The following is a 25,373-nucleotide window of genomic DNA, read 5'->3' as shown; positions in this document are numbered from 1 at the left end:
AATTCCCTGTACCTGTACGCCATGTCGTCACTCGCCCCTCCCTCCCTCCCTCCCTCCATCAGACAATAGTTTCGCGCCTTTTTTCAGACCAGATGCCATAGCACTGGGATCATGGAGCCCGCTCAGATCACCGCGGCAATTATGAGCACTATGAACAGCACGCGCATTGTCCTGGAGTATATGCAGGGCCAGGAAATGCCAAAGCAAAACCAGGACCAGCCGATGAGGCGATTGCAGCGCGGCGACGAGAGTGATGAGGAAATTAACATGGACATAGACCTCACAGAAGGTACAGGCCCCAGCAATGTGCAAATCATGGTGTTACTGGGGCAGGTTCATTCCGTGGAACGCTGATTCTGGGCCCAGGAAACAAGCACAGACTGGTGGGACCACATCGTGTTGCAGGTGTGGGACGATTCCCAGTGGCTGCAAAACTTTCGCATGTGTAAGGGCACTTTGGTGGAACTTTGTGACTTGCTTTCCCGTGCCCTGAAGCGCCAGAATACCAGGATGAGAGCAGCCCTCACAGTTGAGAAGCGAGTGGCGATAGCCCTGTGGAAGCTTGCAACGCCAGACAGCTACCAGTCAGTCGGGAATCAATTTGGAGTGGGCAAATCTACTGTGGGGGCTGCTGTGATCCAAGTTGCCAGGGCAATCAAAGACCTGGTGATATCAAGGGTAGTGACTCTGGGAAACGTGCAGGCCATAGTGGATGGCTTTGCTGCAATGGGATTCCCAAACTGTGGTGGGGCGATAGACGGAACCCATATCCCTATCTTGTCACCGGAGCACCAAGCCACCGAGTACATAAACCGCAAGGGGTACTTTTCAATGCTGCTGCAAGTTCTGGTGGATCACAAGGGACGTTTCACCAACATCAACGTGGGATGTCCGGGAAAGGTACATGATGCTCGCGTCTTCAGGCACTCTGGTGTGTTTCGAAAGCTGGAGGAAGGGACTTTCTTCCCGGACCAGAAAATAACCATTGGGGATGTTGAAATGCCTATCGTGATCCTTGGGGACCCAGCCTACCCCTTAATGCCATGGCTCATGAAGCCGTACACAGGCAGCCTGGACAGTAGTCAGGACCTGTTCAACTACAGGCTGAGCAAGTGCCGAATGGTGGTGGAATGTGCATTTGGACGTTTAAAAGCGCGCTGGCGCAGCTTACTGACTCGCTCAGACCTCAGCGAAAAGAATATCCCCATTGTTATTGCTGCTTGCTGTGCGCTCCACAATATCTGTGAGAGTAAGGGGGAGACATTTATGGCGGGGTGGGAGGTTGAGGCAAATCGCCTGGCCGCTGATTACGCGCAGCCAGACACCAGGGCGGTTAGAAGAGCACAGCAGGGCGCGGTGCGCATCAGAGAAGCTTTGAAAACGAGTTTTGTGACTGGCCAGGCTACGGTGTGAAACTTCTGTTTGTTTCTCCTTGATGAACCCTCCGCCCCCCCCCAACCCGGTTCACTCTACTTCCCTGTAAACCAACCACCCCACCCTCCCCTCCCCCCTTCGAGCACCGCTTGCAGAGGCAATAAAGTCATTGTTACTTCACATTCATGCATTCTTTGTTAATTCATCACACAACCAGGCGGATAATTGCCAAGGTAGCCCGGGATGGGTGCGGGAGGAGGGAAGGAAAAGGTCACACTGCAGTTTAAAACTTTAACTCTTATTGAAGGCCAGCCTTCTGATGCTCGGGCAATCATCTGGGGTGGAGTGACTGGGTGGCCGGAGGCCCCCCCACCGTGTTCTTGGGCGTCTGGGTGAGGAGGCTATGGAACTTGGGGAGGAGGGCTGTTGGTTACACAGGGGCTGTAGCGGCGGTCTCTGCTCCTGCTGCCTTTCCTGCAGCTCAACCATACGCTGGAGCATATCAGTTTGATGCTCCAGCAGCCAGAGCATCGACTCTTGCCTTCTGTCTGCAAGCTGACGCCACCTATCATCTTCAGCCCGCCACTTGCTCTGTTCATCCCGCGATTCAGCCCGCCACCTCTCCTCTCGTTCATATTGTGCTTTTCTGTAGTCTGACATTGACTGCCTCCACGCATTCTGCTGTGCTCTGTCAGCGTGGGAGGACATCTGGAGCTCCGAGAACATATCATCCCGAGTCCGCCGTTTTCTCCTTCTAATCTTCGCTAGCCTCTGTGAAGGGGAAACATTTGCAGCTGGTGGTGGAGAAGGGAGAGGTGGTTAAAAAAGACACATATTAGAGAACAGTGGGTACACTCTTTCACGTTAAATGTTGCTGTTCACATTACACAGCACATGTGCTTTCATTACAAGGTTGCATTTTTCCTCTTATATTGAGGGCCTGCCGGTTTGGTGTGAGAGATCACTCACACAGTGCCAGGCAACAGATTTCGGCTTGCAGGCAGCCATGGTAAGCCACAGTCTTTTGGCTTTTTTAACCTTCTTAACATGTGGGAATGGTTTCAAACAGTAGCGTCCTCATTTCCCATACCAAGCACTCCTTGGGTTGGCCATTTAAAATGGGTTTGCAATGTAAAAGGAGGGGCTGCGGTTTCCGAGTTAACATGTAGCACAAACCCAACTACCCCCTCCCCCCGCACCCAATTCTCTGGGATGATCACTTCACCCCTCCCCCCTACCGCGTGGCTAACAGCGGGGAACATTTTGTTCAGCCGAGCAGGAACGGGCACCTCTGAATGTCCCCTTAATAAAATCACCCCATTTCAACCAGGTGACCGTGAATGATATCACACTCCTGAGGATAACAAAGAGAGATAAGGAATGGATGTTGTCTGCATGCCAGCAAACACCGGGACCATACGCTGCCATGCTTTGTTATGCAATGATTCCAGATTACGTGCTACTGGCCTGGTGTGGTAAAGTGTCCTACCATGGCAGACGGGATAAGGCAGCCCTCCCCAGAAACCTTTTGCAAAGGCTTTGGGAGTACATGAAGGAGAGCTTTCTGGAGATGTCCCTGGAGGATTTCCGCTCCATCCCCATACACGTTAACAGACTTTTCCAGTAGCTGTACTGGCCGCGATTGCCAGGGCAAATTAATCATTAATCATTAAACACGCTTGCTTTTAAACCATGTGTAATATTTACAAAGGTACACTCACCAGAGGTCCCCTGTGTGCCCTCAGGATCTGGGAGCACACCTTGGGTGAGTTTGGGGGTTACTGGTTCCAGGTCCAGCGTGATAAACATATCCTGGCTGTTGGGGAAACTGGTTTCTCCGCTTCCTTGCTGCTGTGAGCTATCTACATTATCTTCATCCTCATCTTCCTCATACCCCGAACCCACTTCCCTGTTGCGTGTTTCTCCATTGACGGAGTCATAGCACACGGTTTGGGTAGTGGTGGCTGCACTCCCTAGGATTGCATGCAGCTCCGCGTAGAAGCGGCATGTTTGCGGCTCTGCCCCGGACCTTCCGTTTGCCTCTCTGGCTTTGTGGTAGGCTTGCTTTAGCTCCTTAATTTTCACGCGGCACTGCTGTGCGTCCCTGTTATGGCCTCTGTCCTTCATGGCCTTTGAGACCTTTTCTAATATTTTGCCATTTCGTTTACTGCTACGGAGTTCAGCTAGCACTGATTCATCTCCCCATATGGCAAGCAGATCCCGTACCTCCCGTTCGGTCCATGATGGAGCTCTTTTGCGATCCTGGGACTCCATCATGGTTACCTGTGCTGATGAGCTCTGCGTGGTCACCTGTGCTCTCCTCGCTGGGCAAACAGGAAATGAAATTCAAAAGTTCGTGGGACTTTTCCTGTCTACCTGGTCAGTGCATCTGAGTTGAGAGTGCTGTCCAGAGCGGTCACAATGAAGCACTGTGGGATAGCTCCCGGAGGCCAATAACGTCGAATTCCGTCCACACTACCCCAATTCCGACCCGCAAAGGCCGATTTTAGCACTAATCCCCTCGTCGGAGGTGGAGTAAAAAAACCGGTTTAAAGGGCCCTTTAAGTCGAAAAAAAGGGCTTCGTTGTGTGAACGTGTCCAGGCTTAATTCGAATTAACGCTGCTAAATTCGACCTAAACTCATAGTGTAGACCAGGCCTAAGGTACTTAGGTGCAGAATCTGAGCAGCTCACAATCTTTAATGCATTTATCGTCACCCCTGTGAGGTATCCCCATTCTACAAATGGGGAACTGAGCCATAGAGAGAGACTCACTTTTTCAAGGTCACACAGGAAGCCTGTGGCAGAACAAAGAATTGGACCTAGGTCTCCTGAACCTCAAGCTCATGTCCTAACCACTGGACCATCGTTCCTCTTCTAGGGAGGGTCATCAAAGTCTTGTTTCTGCTTTGGCTGCATTTATGCTATAAAAGAAAGCTATCTAATTCTTATGATTTATTTTCTTGTAGTAAGTCTGTTTCTGCATCTAATGAGAACATGAAAGGCCTGATTCTCCTCTCATGGTGTGTCTACTCTAGGACATTCCACACCATCATTCTAGCACTGAGGCAGCATGCAGTGGATTCATGCAAATGGTGACAATAAACAAATCAAGAGCATAAATCTAACCCAGATATAAACACTAAAGAAGGTGTATGGTAGAGTTTTAAAACTACGTGGTGACTCTGTTATGCACTTGCAAGATAGTCAGTTGCACATAAATCCCAAGTATTCAGGCTGCATGTGAGTAGAGCATGGAGCAACTGGAAAGATTAAATCCATTGCCCAAACCAGGGCCAGGGTGCAGGGCTGCTACTGTAGTTTATGGACTAGAACAGCCCAGTTGAGCTGTTTGCACTGAATATTAGCACTATTGGAGCTGCATAAATGTGAATGTGTGGCTCCTTCCCATTTCAGCCCCATTGTGTCCTGAGCCAATATATGTGGAGCCAATAGTGAAACTGTTTACATGGCACACTGGGGTTGCACATAAATCTCTCCAAGATCAATTCACCATTGGAATCCCTGCCCAGAAAAAATGTGGGGCTTAGTGCCCAAGGCACTTAAGCATATGCATAACTTTGAAGCTAATGGGACTACTATGTACTTAAAACTACACATGTGCTTAAGTACCTTTCTGAGTTCTTGCCCTCTGGAGCTTCACTTCATGGGTGAATTTCATCCTCTGATTGGGGCAGTGAACCCTCCCCCCGCCCCGCCCCGCCTCAACTTTCTAAAATCTTACACACAGTTTTCCTTTGAGAATGAAATGAAATCTCTTGTCTCTTCTTAACGATGCAAAGGCATGAACCAGCATTTGCATGCGACAGTAGTTTGTAATGTACGGCAGCAGAGTGTGAAAGAGGACAAAACCTGTCTTTTTTTTTTCTGCAGTAAAGAGAGTCTTGTAATCATGTCTCTTTCAGTCAGATGAAATGTGCACAGAGATACATGATTTTTTCACAGGGATTCTAATCTACTGATTAGAACAACTACTGCGTGTGTTTTGTACCTGATTAGTTCAAAGACCTAGTCTGTGTTGGTTAAAAACAATGGTGTGCATTAAAACTCCAGGGTGTGTGTGGGGGGAATTGCAAGGAAAATCTATGGTCATTTAGTTGCAATGTGTACGGTCCCTGTGACTACTGAAGTGTGATCTGTGATTGTACATTGTGTTTGTTGTTGGTGCTTAGTTTTTTTAAAAATATTTAAATAGCACCTTTCATCCCAAATGATCCCAAACTAGATTAAAATATATTATAATAATCATTAAGGGCTATATTGAGTCTTTGTTCCTAGCACTGAGTATTGGTTGGCATGTAGCAAGTCCTTAGTCTTTAACCTTTCCATTTCTGCTATGTCCTTTTTTACAATGGAGTGACAAGAACTGAACACAGAGGGCACACAACTGATTTACATAATGACGTAATATTTTCTGTTATTCTCCATCCCATTCCTTATGCATCCTAATATTTTGCTTGCTTCTTGACTGCTCTTTTTACACTGAGCAGAGATCTTCATTGAACTGTATGCAAAGATGCCAGGACTTTCTGGAGTTGATGCAATTAATTTAGAATCCAGTAAGGTGTATGAGCAGGGGAAATTATTCCCTCCAGCATGCATTACTTTGTCTTCGAATTTTGTACCCTTGCTGTTCATCCTGTTTTCCACATCATTAATAAATCCATTACACTGCACAGGTTCTAGCATGGAATCTTGTGACACCCTGCTGTTAACCTTTTGCAATGATGAACGTTGACCATTTATTCCTACTCTTTGTTTCTCTCTCTTAATCGGTTTTTGATCCGTGACAGCACTCTCACACCTGCCTCTTATGGTATGCCTATTTATTTCCTTTAACAGCTTCTTGTTTAGGACTTTGTCAAAAAGACCTCTTGAAAGTTTAAATAAACTATATCAACCAGTTCTCCTTTATCCACTATTTCATAGGCATGTTCAAATAATTTCTGAGAGATAAGGGAGGCACAATTTTCTTAGTAGCAGCTGTGCTAGTTAGAAGTGAATGTATCTGCTAGGTATTTTAGTTTTAATTATAACTTCAGTCAGTTCACCAGGTACCAAAAGTCTTACTGGTGTGTAAATCCCAGATCACTCTATTAAAATATAGGTACAATACTTGCTGCACTTCAGTTCTTTTATATGGTGTGATGCCTCCTAGGGGTATCCAGGGTTATGAGGCACCTCGATACCACCTGCCCTTAGCAAGAGGAAGTCATGACTGCACCTGCTGTGAGTCAGCTCCCTAAATCCACCAGACTCTGGCAACACAAGCACAACCTTCCAGTCCTCCACAGACCTCACTGTCTCTGTACGGTTAGCAATAAGCACACACGAAGCCCTGAGTCCTCCAAGCATCCCTCTGGAGTGCCCAGCCGCTGATTCATTGAACACTCAGATCTCTCTTTCCAAAGGAATAGTACACACCAGTTTACTAGTTTAACTCAGGATCACTGCTCTGCTTAACACACAGCACTTAGGTATCTTTATAGTGGAAATGATAAGAAGTTTATTATCAAAGAACAGAGATTCAAATGGTAGTAAGCAAGAATATTTTAACAAATAGTAAGGGATACAGCAAAGTCATAAAACTCTTTCTAGGGCCTAAACTTAACTCTCAGGACATTCCCCTGTCTCCTACAGGATAGCTTGGCCCAAGTCCTTTTCCTAGTACTTTTTCCATCAGGATGGATGAAATTCCCATTTCATAAGATCAAACCCACTGCAGCTTGTCTTCAAAGATGGAAGGATGCCAGAACATCTCTCTGCATCCCCAGATAGATCAGACCTTTGATCTTCATCTGAAAACAGCGTTCCCTCCCCACTGTTTACCTCTTCCTGTTGATTTCCTTCTGAAGTCTCCACAAGCCCTTCATTAGCGTTTGACTCAGTATGCTAATCAACTTCTGTTGTAAGACGCAAAATGGTCCACTGGGAGATAAGTGTATTCCACCTCCTGTCTCAGAGCACGCTATCTTTGAGTAACCTGGCTTTAACTACAAGACCTAGAGAATGTAATTTTCAGCATATATATGTAACTCTTCACATATTATTCCATACATACATCTTACAATGATTGATGACCACTGTAACGGAGGCTTTCATTAGAGACCTTATCTGACATTTCTTGGTGAAGCCATGGGATCCCTGTGTATCATAGACTCATAGACTCATAGACTTTAAGGTCAGAAGGAACCATTATGATCATCTAGTCTGACCTCCCGCATGATGCAGGCCACAAAAGCTGACCCACCCACTCCTGGAATAATTCTCTCCCTTGACTCAGCTGTTGAAGTCCCCAAATCATGATTTAAAGACTTCAAGTTGCAGAGAACCCTCCAGCAAGCGACCACTGCCCCATGCTGTGGAGGAAGGCGAAAAACCTCCAGGGCCTCTGCCAATCTACCCTGGAGGAAAATTCCTTCCCGACCCCAAATATGGCGATCAGCAGAACCCCGAGCATGCGGGCAAGATTCTCCAGCCAGACCCTCATTGACCATTGTTACTAATTACCAGCGATGGCACGTTATTGACCTATTGACTAAAATCACGTTATCCCATCAAACCATCCCCACCATAAACTTATCAAGCTTAATCTTAAAGCCAGAGAGGTCTTTCGCCCCCACTGTTTCCCTCGGAAGGCTGTTCCAGAACTTCACCCCTCTGACGGTTAGAAACCTTCGTCTAATTTCAAGCCTAAACTTCCCGACGGCCAGTTTATATCCATTTGTTCTCGTGTCCACATTAGTACTGAGCTGAAATAATTCCTCTCCCTCCCTGGTATTTATCCCTCTGATATATTTAAAGAGAGCAATCATATCCCCCCTCAGCCTTCTTTTGGTTAGGGTAAACAAACCGAGCTCCTCGAGTCTCCTTTCATACGACAGGTTTTCCATTCCTCGGATCATCCTAGTGGCCCTTCTCTGTACCCGTTCCAGTTTGAGTTCATCCTTTTTAAACATGGGAGACCAGAACTGCACACAGTACTCCAAATGAGGTCTCACCAGTGCCTTGTATAACGGAAGCAGCACCTCCTTATCCCTACTAGAAATACCTCGCCTAATGCATCCCAAGACCGCATTAGCTTTTTTCACGGCCACGTCACATTGCCGACTCATAGTCATCCTGCGATCAACCAGGACTCCGAGGTCCTTTTCCTCTTCTGTTACTTCCAACCAATGCGTCCCCTGCTTATAACTAAAATTCTTGTTAGTCATCCCTAAATGCATCACCTTACACTTCTCACTATTAAATTTCATCCTATTACTATTACTCCTTGTGCCCACTGCCAATTGGCATCAAGAGGCCCTTGGGTCACATGTGGTAACTTGTTCAATGAGAGATTGTGTATTTTTCTTAACAGCTCATCCACTTCATCCTCATCTTCCTTCAGAACTCTTGGGCGTATGCCATCTGCACTGGGTAACTTGTTGCTTTTTAGTGTGCCCATTTGTTCCAGCACCCCTTCTTCTGACACTTTAATTTGTGGATAGTTCCTCATCTTTATTACCAGAAAAGAGTAGGTATCTCCCCAACATTCTGTGTGGTGAAGACTGAACCAAAAACAAACAACCAACAAATATTCTGGTCTTCTTTAATTGTTCCCTGTAATGGTCATGAGCTGGAGCAGGTTCTCCCCCTAGCGGTTAGGGCCCAAGGCAGCAGTCACACCCAATGATTCATCCCCAGCAGCAGTTCTGCCTAGTGGGTGCAGCTCTCAAGCAGCCGTTCCTCCTAGCGGGTGCAGTCCTGGGGCTGGGTAGGGAACCCGGGACCTCCCACTCCATTGGATTTCCACCTAGGGCCCTGGAAGGCTGGTTCAGCTTTGCTCACCTTGTGGTGTCTTCTTTCAGCCTCAGTCAGCTTCCCTGGGTCACGTCCTATCTCATTCTACATCCCCGCCAGCCACCCCTTGGGAGCACTGCCTTCAGGGCTTCCAACCGTGGTCTCAGTGTCCAGGTGCTTTGGCTCCCCCGTTCCCTGGCTTGGTGAGGGCTCGGCTCACATCTTTCACAGGTGCTCCCAGAGCATGTCCTTCTCCCTGGCCTGCCAGGCCCTGACTGAGCTGTCTGGCTACCTGTTAAACCCCACTTCCAACCCAAGCACGGGCAGAGGTGCGGGGCCTCCTTAGCCCACAGTTGCTTCTTAATCCCCTCCTGTCCAGTGAGGGCTTTATACTCCCTGTCATAGTGGTGAACCCAAAATTTCCCCACAGGCTTCCTACATCTGATATACATAGAGAAGTTCTTACTATTTGTATGTATGCCTTCAATTATCTGCCTTTCAAACTCCACCTTTGTCCTACACCTAATTTCCTTCTTACAAATTGCCTATTGGCTTCACTAGGATTGGGCTTCCATATGCTGAAAGATCTCTGATTGCTTTGTATAATGTCTTGGATGTTGCCATTTAGTTGCACTGATTTATTTCTTGTATGTCTATTTCCCTTTCAGTTTAGAGTTATATATGCTATGAAACTCTGTGTCAATGGAATCCATGCTAAATCTAAGTATTTTAATTTATTTACTCATGACTTTAAGACCTTTTTGACTAGCTTTCTCGTTTCTATTAAATTCCCCTCTTTCTAAAGTTAAGCGCTAGCTTGCGGTACCTTTCCTCCCTCAGAGGCTTGGTCTACACTTACCCCCCAAGTCGAAGTAAGGTACGCAAATTCAGCTACGTGAATAACGTAGCTGAATTCGACATACCTTACTTCGAACTTACCGCGGTTCAGACGCGGTCCACACGCGGCAGGCAGGCTCCCCCGTCGACTCCGCGGTACTCCTCTCGTCTAGCTGGAGTACCGCAGTCGACGGCGAGCGCTTCCTGGTTTGATTTATCGCGTCCACACCAGACGCGATAAATCGAACCCAGAACTTCGATTGCCAGCCGTCGAACTACCGCGGTAGTGTAGACATACCCAGAGACCTTGAACTTAATTATATTATAGTCACTGTTACACAGAGGTTTAACGGTAGTTGCTTCTTGAACCAACTCTTGTTTCTTTCTTTGTACTACATCAAGAATGAATAGTTTCTCCTCTTTTGTGCTTTAGGACTAGCTGTTTCAAGAAGCAATCATGTAAGAAATTGTTTCTGTAAACATTATCCCATTCTGACTAGTTAATATATACAGATAATTGAATTGCTCCATGATTGCCATTTCATTAAACATTGCCTCGTTGTGCTTTCTCAGCACTGTGCAATTCTTGGCCTGGTCTGGAAGCTGTTGGTAGAACATAGTCAAAATTCTTACCCTGCCAGTATTCTCGTAACATGGGATTTGTATCCACACCTATTCAGTTGTGGTCCTTTCCACTAAGAATTTTTATCTCCCTAGATTCTGTGGTATCTTTTAAATATAACACTACTCCCCCCCGCCCTTTGATCTGTTCAGTTTATAGCCAGGTATTACAGCAGCCCTTTGATTTTTCTCATTTCACCATATTTCAGTAATGTCTATTATGCAAGGTCATCTGCCATTGCCAGGCATTTACACATGCATAATTTTCCAAAATATTCACCTTGGGGTGTGGCTTAATTTCCCCATGTTTAGTACCTGCTTAAAATGACATTATTTTTGGAAAGCTTGAACAAAATCTGTTCAGTGGTTTTTGTGGGGTGAGAGACTGGGAAAGAAATCCTTTGATTTTTCCCGATTTATTTATTTTTTCTTCTGCACTTGGCTTTTCAACCTTGATGTTGCATTAGTGCTAGTAGTTGCATAGGACATGCATAAAGCATGACCAAAGTACAGCCTCCTAGGGGCACAGGCTGAAAGCTAGGCTTAAGACCACAACATCCACAGTGTACAACAGTTAGAGTGACAATGAAAAGTTTTGTCTAAGTCTGTCATGTTAAATTTCTCTTAGCAACGTGCCTTATAGTAGTCAAGCATGTAAATTAACATATGTGACTATTAAACTGGTCTCAACCCAGCGTTGCGACCACTTTGACATTCCCATATTGCTAATTTAGAGATAGATCCCAACTAGATTAGAGGGGAATTCCAAGGCGGGAGAGGTGTTCCACATACGAAAAAGGTTGAGAAGCCACTGGACTCTTACAAATTAACATACATACTTAACACTAAGTAAAATTGTATGAAACAAAATGTGTCTTCCATTTCATGGTTACTGTAAATAACTCTGCTTTGTTTCATCTGTAATATAGTTCCCAGGATGGTGGGGCATTTACTATGACTTCACTTCATCCTCACAAACACATCACTGAATTGCAAATTTATGTAGGCTTGACTGGAGACAACCAATTTTCTGCCATCAAAGCCATCAAGCCATTTGCTGTGGGACTTTCTATATTGGAGTCAGATTTGTTTTCCTTTTCTATTATTCCTCTCATGTTGTAAAAGGCCTTACTTCCCTTTAAGCTCATATTCACTATTATTGCTATGCCCATGTCTCCATTACCCAGCTAAATTGAACTCGGTAGGGTCTTGCATGCTGCTCCTTCTTAAGCTTTCTGTATGCATGGGATCATGGAATGAAAGAAAACTAGTGTAACTTTGTAAAGTTACTGTTACCGACATTAAATTCCAGGAATGTGACTGCACTGAAGCCAAAAAGTTTCCAGAGCAGTATTTTTTTAACCTAAAGTTCAAAATTAAATGCAGCAGAAATATCCTTTAAATATGTGTACTGTAATGGACAGGATATAGTGAAATACACTTATAGTTAAGTAATTTGTTTTAGACAGTGTAGCGGGGTGGCTACCCCGCTCCTAAAATAGAAGGGGTTAAAGGCAGCCCTGGAGAGGGCTGTGCCTGCGGATGGCTGATTGGGGAAGCAGCTGCAGCTGGGTCATGCCCCAATCAGGCCAGCTGTGTATAAAAAGGCTGTGAGACAGAGGTCCAAGAGAAGTCTCTCTCCAGGCTGGGAGAGAGCAGGGCCTGTCTGCCTGCAGAAAGGGTACTGGGAGTGAAGCATGGCTGGGGAAAGGCCAGAGGAGCAGGGGCGCTCCAGGCTAGCAACTCCCCAGGCTGCAGGGCCTGGTCCAAGGCCCATAGAGGTACTGGGAGGCAGAGAAAGGCAGGAGGTCCGAACCCCCTTGCCTATGATGAGTGGCTTTTACACTGCAGTCTGCCCCAGGGAGCGGGGGCTTGGTGATGACTGGCAATAGCCCAGACTGAGGCAAGGTGGGGATTAGAGGGTTGGGGGTTTCCCAGAGAGGGGAGACCCATAGAGACTGGTGGGGGTATTGCCAAGGGGCAGCCCCCAGGTAAAGGGGCACTGGGGTCCGGGAGGGACATGAGGGCCAGCGGCAAGCGGGAAACCGGCCTGCAGAGGGCGCTCCGGAGCTGGAAAAAGAGCCAACGACCAGCAGGAGGCGCCGCAGGGGTGAGTCCCGCACCGTTACAGACAGCATTACTTCTCTCATAAGTGGAGAATCCCTCTAACTAGAAGTGCTATTGGCACACGGCAGTGCATTGAAACAAGTTATAACTCATGCTACTTCACTATAGCAGGCGTTTCACTACAGTGTAAGCATAAGCATCTCATAAGCATCTTCTACTGTATACACCTCTCCTGACAGCCACCCACAAAATATAGAGGTTTGGAATGCTGCACGTATTTCATAAGCCATTTTCCCTTACTCACAATAGCATATGGACCCAGAAATTTCCATATTGTATCAGACCCATGGTTCATCTAGTCCAACATCCTCTTTCCTACAGTGACTGGTACCAGATGCTTCAGGGGAAGCTGCAAGGAACCTCAAAGTGAACAATTACAGAATATCCTGCTCATAGGGAAAGTTTCTTCTTAACCTTCATCTGTTAGAGGTTGGCTTATGCCCTGAAGCATGTAACTGCTGCAGTTCTGTTTTGTTTTTACTCCTACTTAGTGTTACAGTGATGTTCTCCTTATCCATATAAATGTCCAGTCCTCTTTTGAATCCTGCTAACCTCAATGATCTCTTATAGCAGTGAGTTCCACAGGCTAGTTAGGCATTAGGTAAACAGTTTTTGTCATATGATTTTTGCATTTGTTGCCTTTCCGTTTCATTGATGGGGCCCTTTTCCATGTTTTATGAGAAACGGTAAAGAAGAGCATTCAACTGATGTTATCTGCACCATTCATTACAGTTTGCATACCTCCTCTTTTATTAATTTAGTCTCTAAACAATCCTCATCTTCTTTCCATTCATCGAATAACTTTTGTCACTTTTTTGGGGGGGGGGGTCACTTTCCTCACCTGTTTGACATTTCTGCAATATCCTTCTTGTTTATCATTACACAATGTGCAGAGGTTTTCATTGAGCTGTCCAGAGTGATGTTCAGGTCTCTTTCCTGAGTGGCTAAAGTTACTTAAGAGTCTAATGAGATGCCTGAGTAGTTCAGGAATTACTCCTACCCATGTGCATAGCCTTGCATTTCTGAACCATGAACTTCATCTGCCATTGGGTTGCCCATTCACCTAGTTTTCTTATGTCCCTCTAAAGTTCCTAACAGCCATCTCTAGGCATGAATGACCTAAGTAAATTGACAGGTTTCAGAGTAGCAGCCGTGTTAGTCTGTATCTGCAAAAAGAACAGGAGTACTTGTGGCACCTTAGAGTCTAACAAATTTATTTGAGCATAAGCTTTCGTGGGCTACATCTGATGTGGGCTATAGCCCACGAAAGTTTATGCTCAAATAAATTTGTTAGTCTCTAAGGTGCCACAAGTACTCCTGTTCTTCTTTCTAAGTAAATTGGTGCAGTCTGCAGTTTTTGACACCTGCCTGTTTACTGCCCCTTCCAGATCATCAATAAATAATTGAACAGCCCCAATGCTAGTAAAGGACATTGAGGCATCCCATTATTAACTTTTTGCCATCATGAAAATTGACTTTTTATTCCTAATCTGCCTACTCTCTTAGCCAGTTTCTAATCCATAGTTTTCACCCCATGACAATTTAGGGAATGTCTAAATTGCAGTCAAGGGTGTGATTGCAGTTTGTGTAGATATACCTGAGCTAACTTTAATCCAGCGAGCTTGGGTACCAGTAACAGAGCAGCTGCGACAGCACAGGCTTCAGCGTAGACTAGCCACTTGAGTAAGTACCCTGGGTTTTGGGTGGGCTTCCACAGCTTCTACAGGCACTACCGTGCCTTCACTGCTACCAATAACCCAAGCTAGCTAGAGTAGGTCCATATGTGCTATAGTCACACCCCATGATTGCAAGGTGGACATTGTTTCCCTGAGACCATCCTGTGAAGGACTTTGTCAAAGGCTTTTTAAAACTCTAAAATTGTGAGAGTCAGTTATGCTTTATCCACTATTTTGTTGTCATGCGCAAAGAATTCAAATAAATTAGAGAGACCTATATTACAAGAGATACCTGAGGGAAAATGAGCCTCAAATATTTTGTTGCCAACAAATATTGTAATGATTAAGCCACTGGTGGCATGTTCCTGCTTCCAGAGACCACTTCATGTGAGAGTCGTTGAAGGTCAACTCCTTCTTTCATGGCTGATCCACTTTATATAATCACTATAGTATCTGCGTGCTACTTCAGAGACAACAGTTCCTTTGGGCAGATGGGATTGCGGGAGGGGCGGGGGTGCAGAGTGCCTGCTCCATCCATCTTCCAGGGACAGGAAGACTCTTCTGCCTGATAAGCTTCTAACTCCTTCCCAACGCTCATTTTGAACTAAGGTCAAGTGATCTCATAACTATATTTGTTGGTTATTGAGACGTGTGCTCTTTTCAGCACTCATGGATTGAACAAGTTTAGTAACAAAGGGGGGTGGTTTTATAATTACTTTTCCACATTCTTCAACAGCTCTTCAGTATTGTTGGCTTAAAACGAGCTGCTTATACACTTGCCATTTTGGAATAAATAACACTTCTATAACGCCCATTGGGCCAACTCGGTTGGTGAAAGGGACAAGCTTTCAAGCTACCTGAAGAAGAGCTCTGTGTTGCTCGAAAGCCTCTCTCTGTCACCAACAGAAGGTGGTCCAATAAAAGATATTACATCATCCACCTTATCTCTCTCCTATCCTGGGACCAACACAGCTACAACAACACTGCAAACAATGTATATAACTTGTCAGTAGCTATTTTGCAGTCTTTTCAAAATGCTGTATTTTTTAGAGACTACAAATTTTGCTTGGAGCCACCAAGTGGTCAGTTGATTTACTAATTGAAATAAAAAAATATTTTTCTTGTGCGGGGGGGGGGGAGGGAGAGGCAGATGTTTATGAAAGACACAGTACAGATAATACTATTTATTCAGTTTGATCAAATGCCAACTATTTTCTCCATTATGTTCATATTTCACATTTCTAGTGTCGGGAGAATACATTTCATATATGATGTAGGAAAGGGAAATACGGGATATTGTCCTGAAAACAAACAACTTTAGGTTAGCATCTAGACAAAAAGCTATTAGATTCAGGTTGTGTTGAACACCCATACTTTCCCACCATCTTAAATAGTTTCAGAATTTCCAACAGGTGCATACAATACAATATAGAATACATAAAACAGTAAGCTGAGATGCTGATCCTGCAACTGCATTCCTGTAGGCAAACCCCTATACCTGCACACTGCCCCAATGAAGTGAGTTGCAGTAGCAGGATTTCTGTTTAATCTAATAATTTAAGAAAATGTTATGGATGGGAACTCACCCATCCTTTATTATTCTTGTTTTATACTTCCTTTTTATTTTCTAATCTGGCATGTTTCTTTCCTGGACTGAAGCAGAAATAAAGTAGGCAAGAAGAATAAAGAGATCTGGTTTTTTTAAATGTGATTTTAATGTGGTATGGGAGTATACATTTTATTCAATTTGGCTTTTACAAAGCTTCCTACAATTATTACCATTAACCTTAGTTAATAACTGAATTCAAGGAATTATAGGTCAGAAGCTGAATATTTGAATGTACAGAATTGTGTGTATGAATGTTTGTGCAGTGTTATACCCAAGATAATCTGTTTTTCTGTCTCTATATAAAATATTCTAATTTAATGGAAAAATCTATAACATTTAATAGAGATGAAACCAGTAAGGACCTATAGATTTTATTTTTTTTTAGCCATCCTATATATTTCTGTAGTAGAGATGTACAGTACTTCCCTATTAAATTCTATAGGGTGATTCAAAAAGCCTCTAAAACCATTTTAATTTTCTATTAAGCTTCATAGGGCTTTACAGCTGGACATATTTATTAAACTGAAAAGAAGCTAGACTGGATAACAACAGCAACATTACTTATCATTTTTATAGCACATCTTCAAAGGTCTGTACAGCCATTAATGAAATAATAGGGGCCTTATCTTGTTCCCACTGAAGTCAATGGTAAAAATTCCATTGGTTTTCTGTGGGAGCAGAATTAGGTCCTAGATTAGGGAAACAGATTAAATATTGAGGGGGTTGTTGTTGTTTTTTTGTCTTGCAATGATATGATCTTGTGGGGGGAAGGAGGGGTTGTTTCTGTTCTAACAATCATTTTATATTTAGTCCCTAAAACAAGGATACATTTGTGATGGTTTCAGTGGGTGTTAAATAGGCTAAGGGCTGGATCCTGAGAGCTAGATGCTTGACTAGTGTAAATCAGTGTAGTTCCATTGAAATCAGTGGTGCCATGCCACTTGTCTGCAGCGGGAAATCTGGTCCCATGTCCCTAACTCCTGTGAATAACTACAGTGGGCTCCTCACATAAAGGCTGCAGGACCAAAACTGCCAACAAAGCTTGTGGCTATTCTGGACGTTGGGGACTGGTGTAGAGGAACAGAAAAATGAGGGGAGAAGGGGGGGTAGCAGAGAGAAGTGAAAATGGGGAACAGAGAGAAGCAAGGAAAATATATAAGGAGAGAGGGAGTGCAAAGAGACTGCTCCCTCAGTCAAGGGCCAGTTACTCATTGATCACACCTGTGACCGCCATGAATTGAAGACACCCCAGAGATAATAGGGGGGCGATGAGGCCCTGCAGTCCTTCCTCTCTTCTGCACTGGCTAGCCACAGAGCGGGGAGCTTGCTCACCATGCTGAGTACATTCCCGTTGCACTCCCTGGAGCTCTTGCACAATCCCTCCTGGGGCTTCAGTGAGAAATTGAAAAGCCAGAGATGTTCCAGTTTTAGCAGTTTCCCTCTCCTCTTTGACATGCGAGGCGGGAAATGAGCATAAAGGAAATGTATTTTTTAAAAGACCAGGGCAATAATGATTCCAAATGTGTATGGAGGAAGAAGAGCCCAAGAGCTGTTGTCTTTCCAGCCTGCCCAGACAAGACCCATATGCCTACTTCTCTGTTCTATGCGAGGCCAGTCTCATGATTGCAGCACCATGGAGGCAGGACTGAGAAATCTCACAAAAGCTTGGGTCTCTGGCCAAAAGCCTGAGGTTAGGTAGGAGCTTCCCCTGAGAGAGTGAAACTCAGCACCATCTTCCAATGCAGGCCTGTGCCTATCCAGCACAAACTGACACCCGCATTTAATTTAAATAGCTGAATATGTATATGGGAGGTTATTTTTGTTGTTTGCTTTTTTTAAATACTCTGGTTCTTGTAATCATTTTAAATAGGTTGTTAAGCAGTAACTGAATTCACATTCATTCTGTCTAGCTGGTATAAGAGCTAAGTATTACTCTTTATCATGTCCATGAGCTGTCTGAGAAAGGGAGTAGGGCTATTGGAGTCTGTGGCGGAAGAAATGGGGAGCCCTGCTTCTGCATCTTTTCCTAGTTCTTGTTAATTGTTCCTGTAGCTCTGCACAGCAGAACTGAGCCCAAATCTAGCTCCTATGGTGAACGAGCTCTTTCTGTGGCTCAGCTGATATACATTTTCTTGCTTTTTCTACTAATAAAAAATGTTACCTCTTAACAGATTTCCCTCCAGCCCCCATTCATGGATTGTGACTCCAGAGGGGTTAAGCAATAAACTTGTTCAAAGAACATAACTGCAAAACAGGTTAAAATAGGCCTACAGAAAGTAAGTTGGATCCATATGTCAAACACTGAGTTAACTGTATTTAAGTCAAATAAGGTCAAATTTATCCCTGAAGTTAATGGAGTTACCTTAGGGCTACATTTGACATTTAGATTTTAAGAGTTTGTTCGTCTTAATTAAATTTAAATAGTCTTCATTTTTTGCTCTTTTTGGGGGGAGGAGGAGGGTTTGGTGCGCAGAAACTATGCTGTAGCCCTGATAGATAGTTGCAACCCTAGAGCTTCCACTGTGTTCTAAATAGAGAAGCATCTGATCTCTGCATTGGTAACTTTCTAATATCTGTAACAATAAACTAAAAGCATCAGTGATTACATCTATACTTGAGCTGAAGGTGTAATCTCCAGCTTGGGCAGACATACCTGTACTAAACTAGAAGTTTAGTCATGGCAGTGTGGGCATTAGTATGGACTAGCTGCCTGATTATGTACCCAGGGTCCTGGGCAGGATTGCACTTGGGGTGGCTACCCCTTCCCACTTCCCATGTTGCTGCAGCTATACTTCTATTTTCAATGCACTAGCTCAAGCAAGATGTCTCGAGTGTAGACATGTCCAATATTTTCAAAGTGTTGACCTAGATCTGTTCATGTAACAACAAATTTCTTTATCAGTCCTGTACAAAAAGGGAGTTGCATTGATCAACAGTATGATGCCTTGTCCCTTTAAATGTTCAGGGAGCTCTATGGTCTCCCCCGTCCCTAGTGCAAAGCCTCACTTTCATGTTAGTTAGTTTCAGTTTTGTAGCCAGAACAATAAAGCCTGCAGAGCAGACAGCTGTATGCCCATCAGCATCTGTCTATCTCCTCTGCTGGCACCAGACAAACAAAAAGCAATTCTAGAGCTTGTTAGAATTTGGCAGTTGAGAAGGTCTCTCAGTTATAGTCCTAAGTGCTGAGCCAGCAAAGCATTGGCTTCAGGGGGACTCAAGCATTTATTAAGAGTTCCTTCAAGGTCAAAACTTTAATACCTTTTTATGTGGTCCTTTCTTCCTCTGTGAATTCTGTTCCCTTTATTTTGTTTAAAAATCTTTAACCGCTGAGCATGAAACATAATTTGGGTTGAGCGGTACAAGGGGCTTCATCTAATGTGTCTGAGATTCCAGTTTTGTATTCCGTATCCCGAGGTGGCAAACAGGACTTCTGCAAGAAAATCTGAAGAGATGTAAAAACAGCAGAACCCTTTCTGAATTAAGAAAGCTCCCCTTGTCCCACTCAGAGGAGACCAACGGGTTTATAAGACATTTCAGTTGAAAATTTAAAGGTTACTTAGCAACTTGAAAGAGTCTGCCATCTGTGAAGTTGTAGATTTAGGCATCCACCTGATACCAACAAATTGCTCTCTTGTCTGGAGGGAACTCTCTGCAGCTCATTTTGGAAGTATTTTGATTAAACCCTGCAGGTGGACGGCCTGGTTGGCGGGTGCAGTGGGCTGGAAATGCTGGCAGACCCTGGTGCCTTCTATTACGCATATGAGGCCAAAATGATCAACTATTACAGGAGCTGCCTGAATCAATGTTGACTTGAATTTATAACTATCACTGTTGTGGAATTGTGTTGACTCAGGTGGTTTCTGGGAGTTTCAATAAAACAAAATTGAGAAAAAGAAAGGGTTTCTTTTGTTAACTTGCATATCAAGTTAAAGGGATTGTTCACATATAGATTCACTATTAGCACTGGAAATCAACCTCATACAGAGAGAGAGAGCAGCAAGAAGAAAATCAAACAAGCTCCTACAGATCACTGTGCATTAGTCAGTTGCTATAAATAGATATGAGTGAGGAAAAGAGCTGATAAAGAATATAGTGGGATTTTTCAAAGCCGTGCAGATGATTTAGGCCAAGGTCCTCCATAAGCGTGTTTGTTTTGTTTTTTGCTTTTGTTTTTTTGGGAGGGGAGAGGGGGCTAAAGGAATGATGGTGGAGTTCACAAGCTTGTCCCTTCCACTAACAGAAGCTGGTTCAATAAAAGATATTACCTCAACCACCAGGTGTGTTTCATTAAATTTGATGAAAGACATGTGGTTAAATCGCAACCAATCCTAAAGAAAATTTTGCAATGGGGTGGTTTTCTCTGTCTGAGTTATAGCTGATGTAGGAAGAGTAGTTATCGACCATACAGTATTTTTTGAAGGGAATGCAACTGATTTCTCCCTTATTTTATGTCCAGGCTCGGGAAGGGAAAGGAACAAAAATAGAATTAAAAAAATTACAGAGATAGAAAAGAATAATAATAAAAAACTCTCCTTAAAACTCTCCTTCCCATGATGCTTAAAAAAATCTTGACAACAGTTAGGTTGCTGATGTGCTGGGACTGCTGGCTGTCATGCTGACCAACATTGTCTCATTGTTCTTCCTGGTCTGTCTGTCTTTATCCATCTGTTTTCTCTTGTCTTATACTTAAATTGTAAACTCTTTGGAGCAGGGAACATCCTTTGTTCTGTGTTTGTAGAATGCTTAGTACAAGGGGTTCCCAGGCGCTATGGTAATACACATAGTTATAATAAAAACTCTGTCTTATCTTACACCTTGGAGTACCCAACAATCCTTAAATCTGCTGGATTCTGATTTGCTGCTGTGATGATCCTGATAACTTAGTACGTTCCCTTGACACCATCTCACAGGTGGTTTATGCAGTACTGTACACCAAGCTCTCTCTAATAAAACTAAGTCTTTCATTCAAGCCATTTTGTAAGTAGGCATTGAAGAAGCAATGTGGCACAATTAATTTTCTGCATCCATATTTCTAAGTGGCTTTGTTCAACTAACTTCTGATTAGGTCAAGCAGTCATCTGCTGGTCACAGACCACACACACCAAATTTGAAGCTGAAAAAAACTTTATGTAGGGTAGGCCAAAAAGTGGGTTTCAGTCTTTACTCTGGAGCAGCTACCACTGCTCCATAATTTGCTCCATTAAAAATGCTTAATTTGTCAGCATAATTTAGCAGTTCCTGTTCAAAAGTTAGTACATGGAGTAAGAAGAGGTGTTTCATGTCAGGCTGGACTTCCTGGATTGTATATTCATAGGTATGTTGTTTGTAGTAATCATTCCTTCCATTAATACTGTCATTCAGTCAAGGATCTTAAAATACTTAGGGCTTGATCTGTAGTCCTTACTTACTTAAAACTTGCAATAAAATCTATAAGAATATTCCTGAGTATGGGCTGCAGGAATGGCCCTAACTAAGGCCCCAGTTGTAGTGGTTAAACTTAAGCACATTCATATGTGTTTGCAATATTGGGTTCCTAGGCAATAAAGCGTAATTTTGAAGAATAACTGCCAAATACACGTATTCTTTACCAGAAGTTATTTTGCATCATAAAGCTATTTTGACTTTTCCAAATAATGATGATGAAATTAATAAAAAATATATATGGACAAAGATAAAGACTAATACAGTCCAACTCATGCGCTAAGGCATATTAAACAGTTAGCTGACCTACTAAAATATCTATGCTGCTAGTTAGAACATACCTGGAAAGAATGGCCTACTCTTTTATTTGCTGTATAAAAGGAGTTGGGCAAACTATTCACCATTCATTTTACAGATTTCGCCCTCTTTTCTGTTCAAGGACAGATGTTTATTTTATATATAATTTATATATATATATATATGTGTGTGTGTGTGTGTGTATACATACAGACTTGTTCACTAGTCAGAAATACTTATATATTTTATGAAAACACAGTAAACAGCTCTTAATCTTAAAGTTTTTACCAAATTGTTTGCTATTTGTTGATACAAGTATATGTGGTGATGGGGTGAGACATGTGCTATTGTTTTTGTTCCCTGATTCCCTGTTCCCGTGAGGCACGTGCCTTCATAGTCCCAGCCATAAAAGTGGGAGCCTTTAATCTGGTTTATTTAGGTACTCTGTGTCACTGCTCTCACCAGGGGTTTTGTGCAGTCCTTGTTGCAATGGATACCATCACCGTCTTTTCTTGTTTAACTGTGTTATTGCCAGATCCTGACCAGGGGTTTCTGGAAAACAGTCCCTACCTACATTATCCTGGGTTGTTGGTCAGGACTATATAGTAATATTTCATATCATGTACCAACTACATTAGTTGAATTTCCTGATCTCCAATTTGTTGTTACCTTTCACCATTCAACATAGTCACTGTCCCAAACAAATGAGTAACAATTTCAGTATAGTTCTATGTGTGAGGTCCTAGCTGGCAGCTGTGCATTGGATCACTGGAAACACCTTCCATGTCAGGGCTTTGGACAGAGATCTGGCAAGCAACTCAACCCCTATGATGCTGCATTATTACTAAGCAGTGTTCTAGTTTGCAAGTGGTGAAGGTGCTGCTGAAAATAATATAGCTGTCACCACCTCCCATCATTTCTTCTTCAAATCATGGGAGATTTAGTCATACGCTTGCTACTGAAAAACTTGCCAGCCCATGTAAATATGAGACAAATTCAGTAACAGTGCATGACTGCATCTTCTGTTCTACCCATATGTCATGTTCGCACATTTAAATTGAGAATGAGTTTGCCCTATCAGATTTATGTATTGGTAATACAGACCAATGAGCATCTTCTTAAAAAAAAAAGGAAAAAACAAAAAAAGAAAGAAACAAAATACCACCACCATAGCAACAACAACAACAAAAACACCTGCCTTGTAAATTACAGATGGGTTTGAGTCACGAATTCATCTGAATCCAAATTTCCCCAATGTTCAGAGGTAGTTCGGTTCCAGCCTTTTGGTTTGAACTATTATAGACATGCAGTCCAGATGCAAAGTTTGGATCCAAACTTATGCACTGTTTGTGACTGTTAAGATACGGTGTTTTGATTTGAGGCTTCTCTATTGGAAGACATACTGTCACAATGTTGCTTTGTAATCTGGAATTATAATACTGCCCAACTGAACAAAACTGGACTGATTGCCCTATTTGATATACAGAAGGTGACAGTTCAGCATTGGGACCTCATGGCTTCTGCATTGTAGATTGTTTACTATGACCAAATAAACTTTATATGAAAAAAGTTTGTTATGCAGAAATATGTGATTTCTATTGTAAATATTTTTTTATAATCTATTATTCCTGTCTGTTTTTATTAAAGGAAAACCACTGCAGAAGAATTAAAATTCTAGGGGACTGTTACTATTGTGTATCAGGATTGACACAGCCCAAAACGGACCATGCCCACTGCTGTGTCGAAATGGGACTGGATATGATTGACACCATCACGTAAGTATCTCAGTCATTGTTCTCAGGCTTCAGTGCCCAATGGGAAACAGTATCATCCCTGCCATGTTTGTGATTTGCGTTATTAAGGGAGTGGCAGTTTCTGCTGGAACTATGCTCATGTAAACCTTTACAGTGGTTCACTTGTGCCATGAGAGAGTCTTGTTTTTACACAGTGCATTCTAGGCACTGCTTTTCTACTCCATTTAATCAGTTTGATGAGAAAAAATGAGTTTGTGTGTGCGTGCACATGCGCCGCGCAGTGAGGGGGGAGAGAAAAGGGGAACTCATGAACTACCTCTATTACTATTTGCCATAGCAATGTGCATTGAACCAGTAAGCAGGGAATCTAATTCCTGCTTGTTCAATATTAAAACGACTCTCAGTTCACCCACTTGTATGTAAATTCCAAACAGACTTTGATGTATATCCATTGTGTGTGTTCATATTCCCAAATCAATTGTTCACTCTGATTTTTGCCTTTCTGTATGTCATTTTGAAACTTTTATTTTGCCTTTCATCAGAGCTGTAATGTGAAATTCATTTTGCCTCTCAGAGAAGTTTTGGTTATGCTTCAGAGCTCTGAACTGATTGCCTTTTTACCAAAAGGCAAAGTGTGAATGTGAGAGAGTTCTGAATGACCTGCTAGTTACTAAGCAGGAGCTGGAAATGTATTTCATATAGTGACACTGGGGAGGGAGCGGGGGAGGACGTTGTTGTGTGGTTTCTTCACTACCATGTATCTAATATTTCAAAGACAATATATATGTGAACACACAGACACATAGTCATGCTACATATAAATACACATTGCCACACTGAGTTATGTAATGCTAGTGCCTTTGGACTAGATTATGGCTCTCCCACAAGCCCCGTGGGAGTGACACTCCAGGAGCCCTGTTCTGAGGGGGGATAGTAATTGGCTATTAGTTCTTATCAGTAGCTAATTACTGCCCCTGCCCCTACCCCTACCCCTTGCACTGGCTGTCCCATTGACAGGAGAGGGACCAGAGCCAAGGCTCCACCTCTCCTCATTACTTACCTGCTTGGGGGAGGAAGAGAAGTGATCCTTACACACCTGCAGCCCCTTAGTCCCCAGCAGAGGTACATAAATCAGGGTACAGTCTAGCCTTTAATTTGAAAACAGGCAGTAAAACATTTTGTGCTATAGTTTTATGTAGAGTGATCAAAAAATTAAAATGCCTTGAAGTTATATAATTTTTGAAAGGCATAATTTGTATGCATTTGTAGTCCTCAGGAACATTTCAGTACTGATTTTAAAGAAATGTTATGAAGAGGCTATAGTGCCTTACAATGTAGTATCTTTCTGTCCTAGGGTATGTCTACACTACTAGAGTAGTTCGATTTTACTTAAATCGAATTAGTGGAACCGATATTACAAAGTCGAACATGTGTATCCACACTACGAACAGTAATTCGACTTTGTGAGTCCACACTAACGGGGCAAGCGTCGACATTGGAAGCGGTGCACTGTGGGCAGCTATCCCACAGTTCCCGCAGTCCCCGCTGCCCATTGGAATTCTGGGTCGAGCCCCCAATGCCTGCTGGGGAAAAAAATGTGTCGAGGGTGGTTTTGGGTAACTGTCGTCATTCAACCGTCACTCCCGCCCTCCCTCCCTGAAAGCGCCGGCGGGCAATCAGTTCGCGCACTTTTCTGGTGAATGACAGCGCGGATGCCACAGCACTGCGAGCATGGAGCCACCCGCTGCGATCATCGCTGCAGTTATGGCCGTTGTCAACACCTCGCACCTTATCATCCACCTTTTTCAGAGGCAGATGCTGAGAAATCGGGCGAGGAGGCTACGGCAGCGCGGTG

At 43.5% G+C, this 25,373-nt stretch overlaps 1 protein-coding gene across 1 annotated transcript in view; it reads left to right on the top strand.

Moving 5' to 3' along the window:
• Positions 1–25,373, top strand: part of ADCY1 (adenylate cyclase 1) — a 241,557-nt gene that overhangs the window by 126,449 nt on the left and 89,735 nt on the right. Inside the window, exon 5 of the mRNA XM_065399454.1 lies at positions 23,412–23,539. Within this exon, the coding sequence (XP_065255526.1) occupies positions 23,412–23,539 (128 nt within the window). The remainder of the gene's footprint in view (positions 1–23,411; positions 23,540–25,373) is intronic.

This window comes from Emys orbicularis, chromosome 2 (assembly GCF_028017835.1).
Source record: "Emys orbicularis isolate rEmyOrb1 chromosome 2, rEmyOrb1.hap1, whole genome shotgun sequence".
Taxonomy (NCBI): Eukaryota; Metazoa; Chordata; order Testudines; family Emydidae; genus Emys; species Emys orbicularis.
The sequence above is the reverse complement of the archived record's forward strand: the minus strand, read 5'-3'. Positions and strand labels throughout refer to the sequence as shown.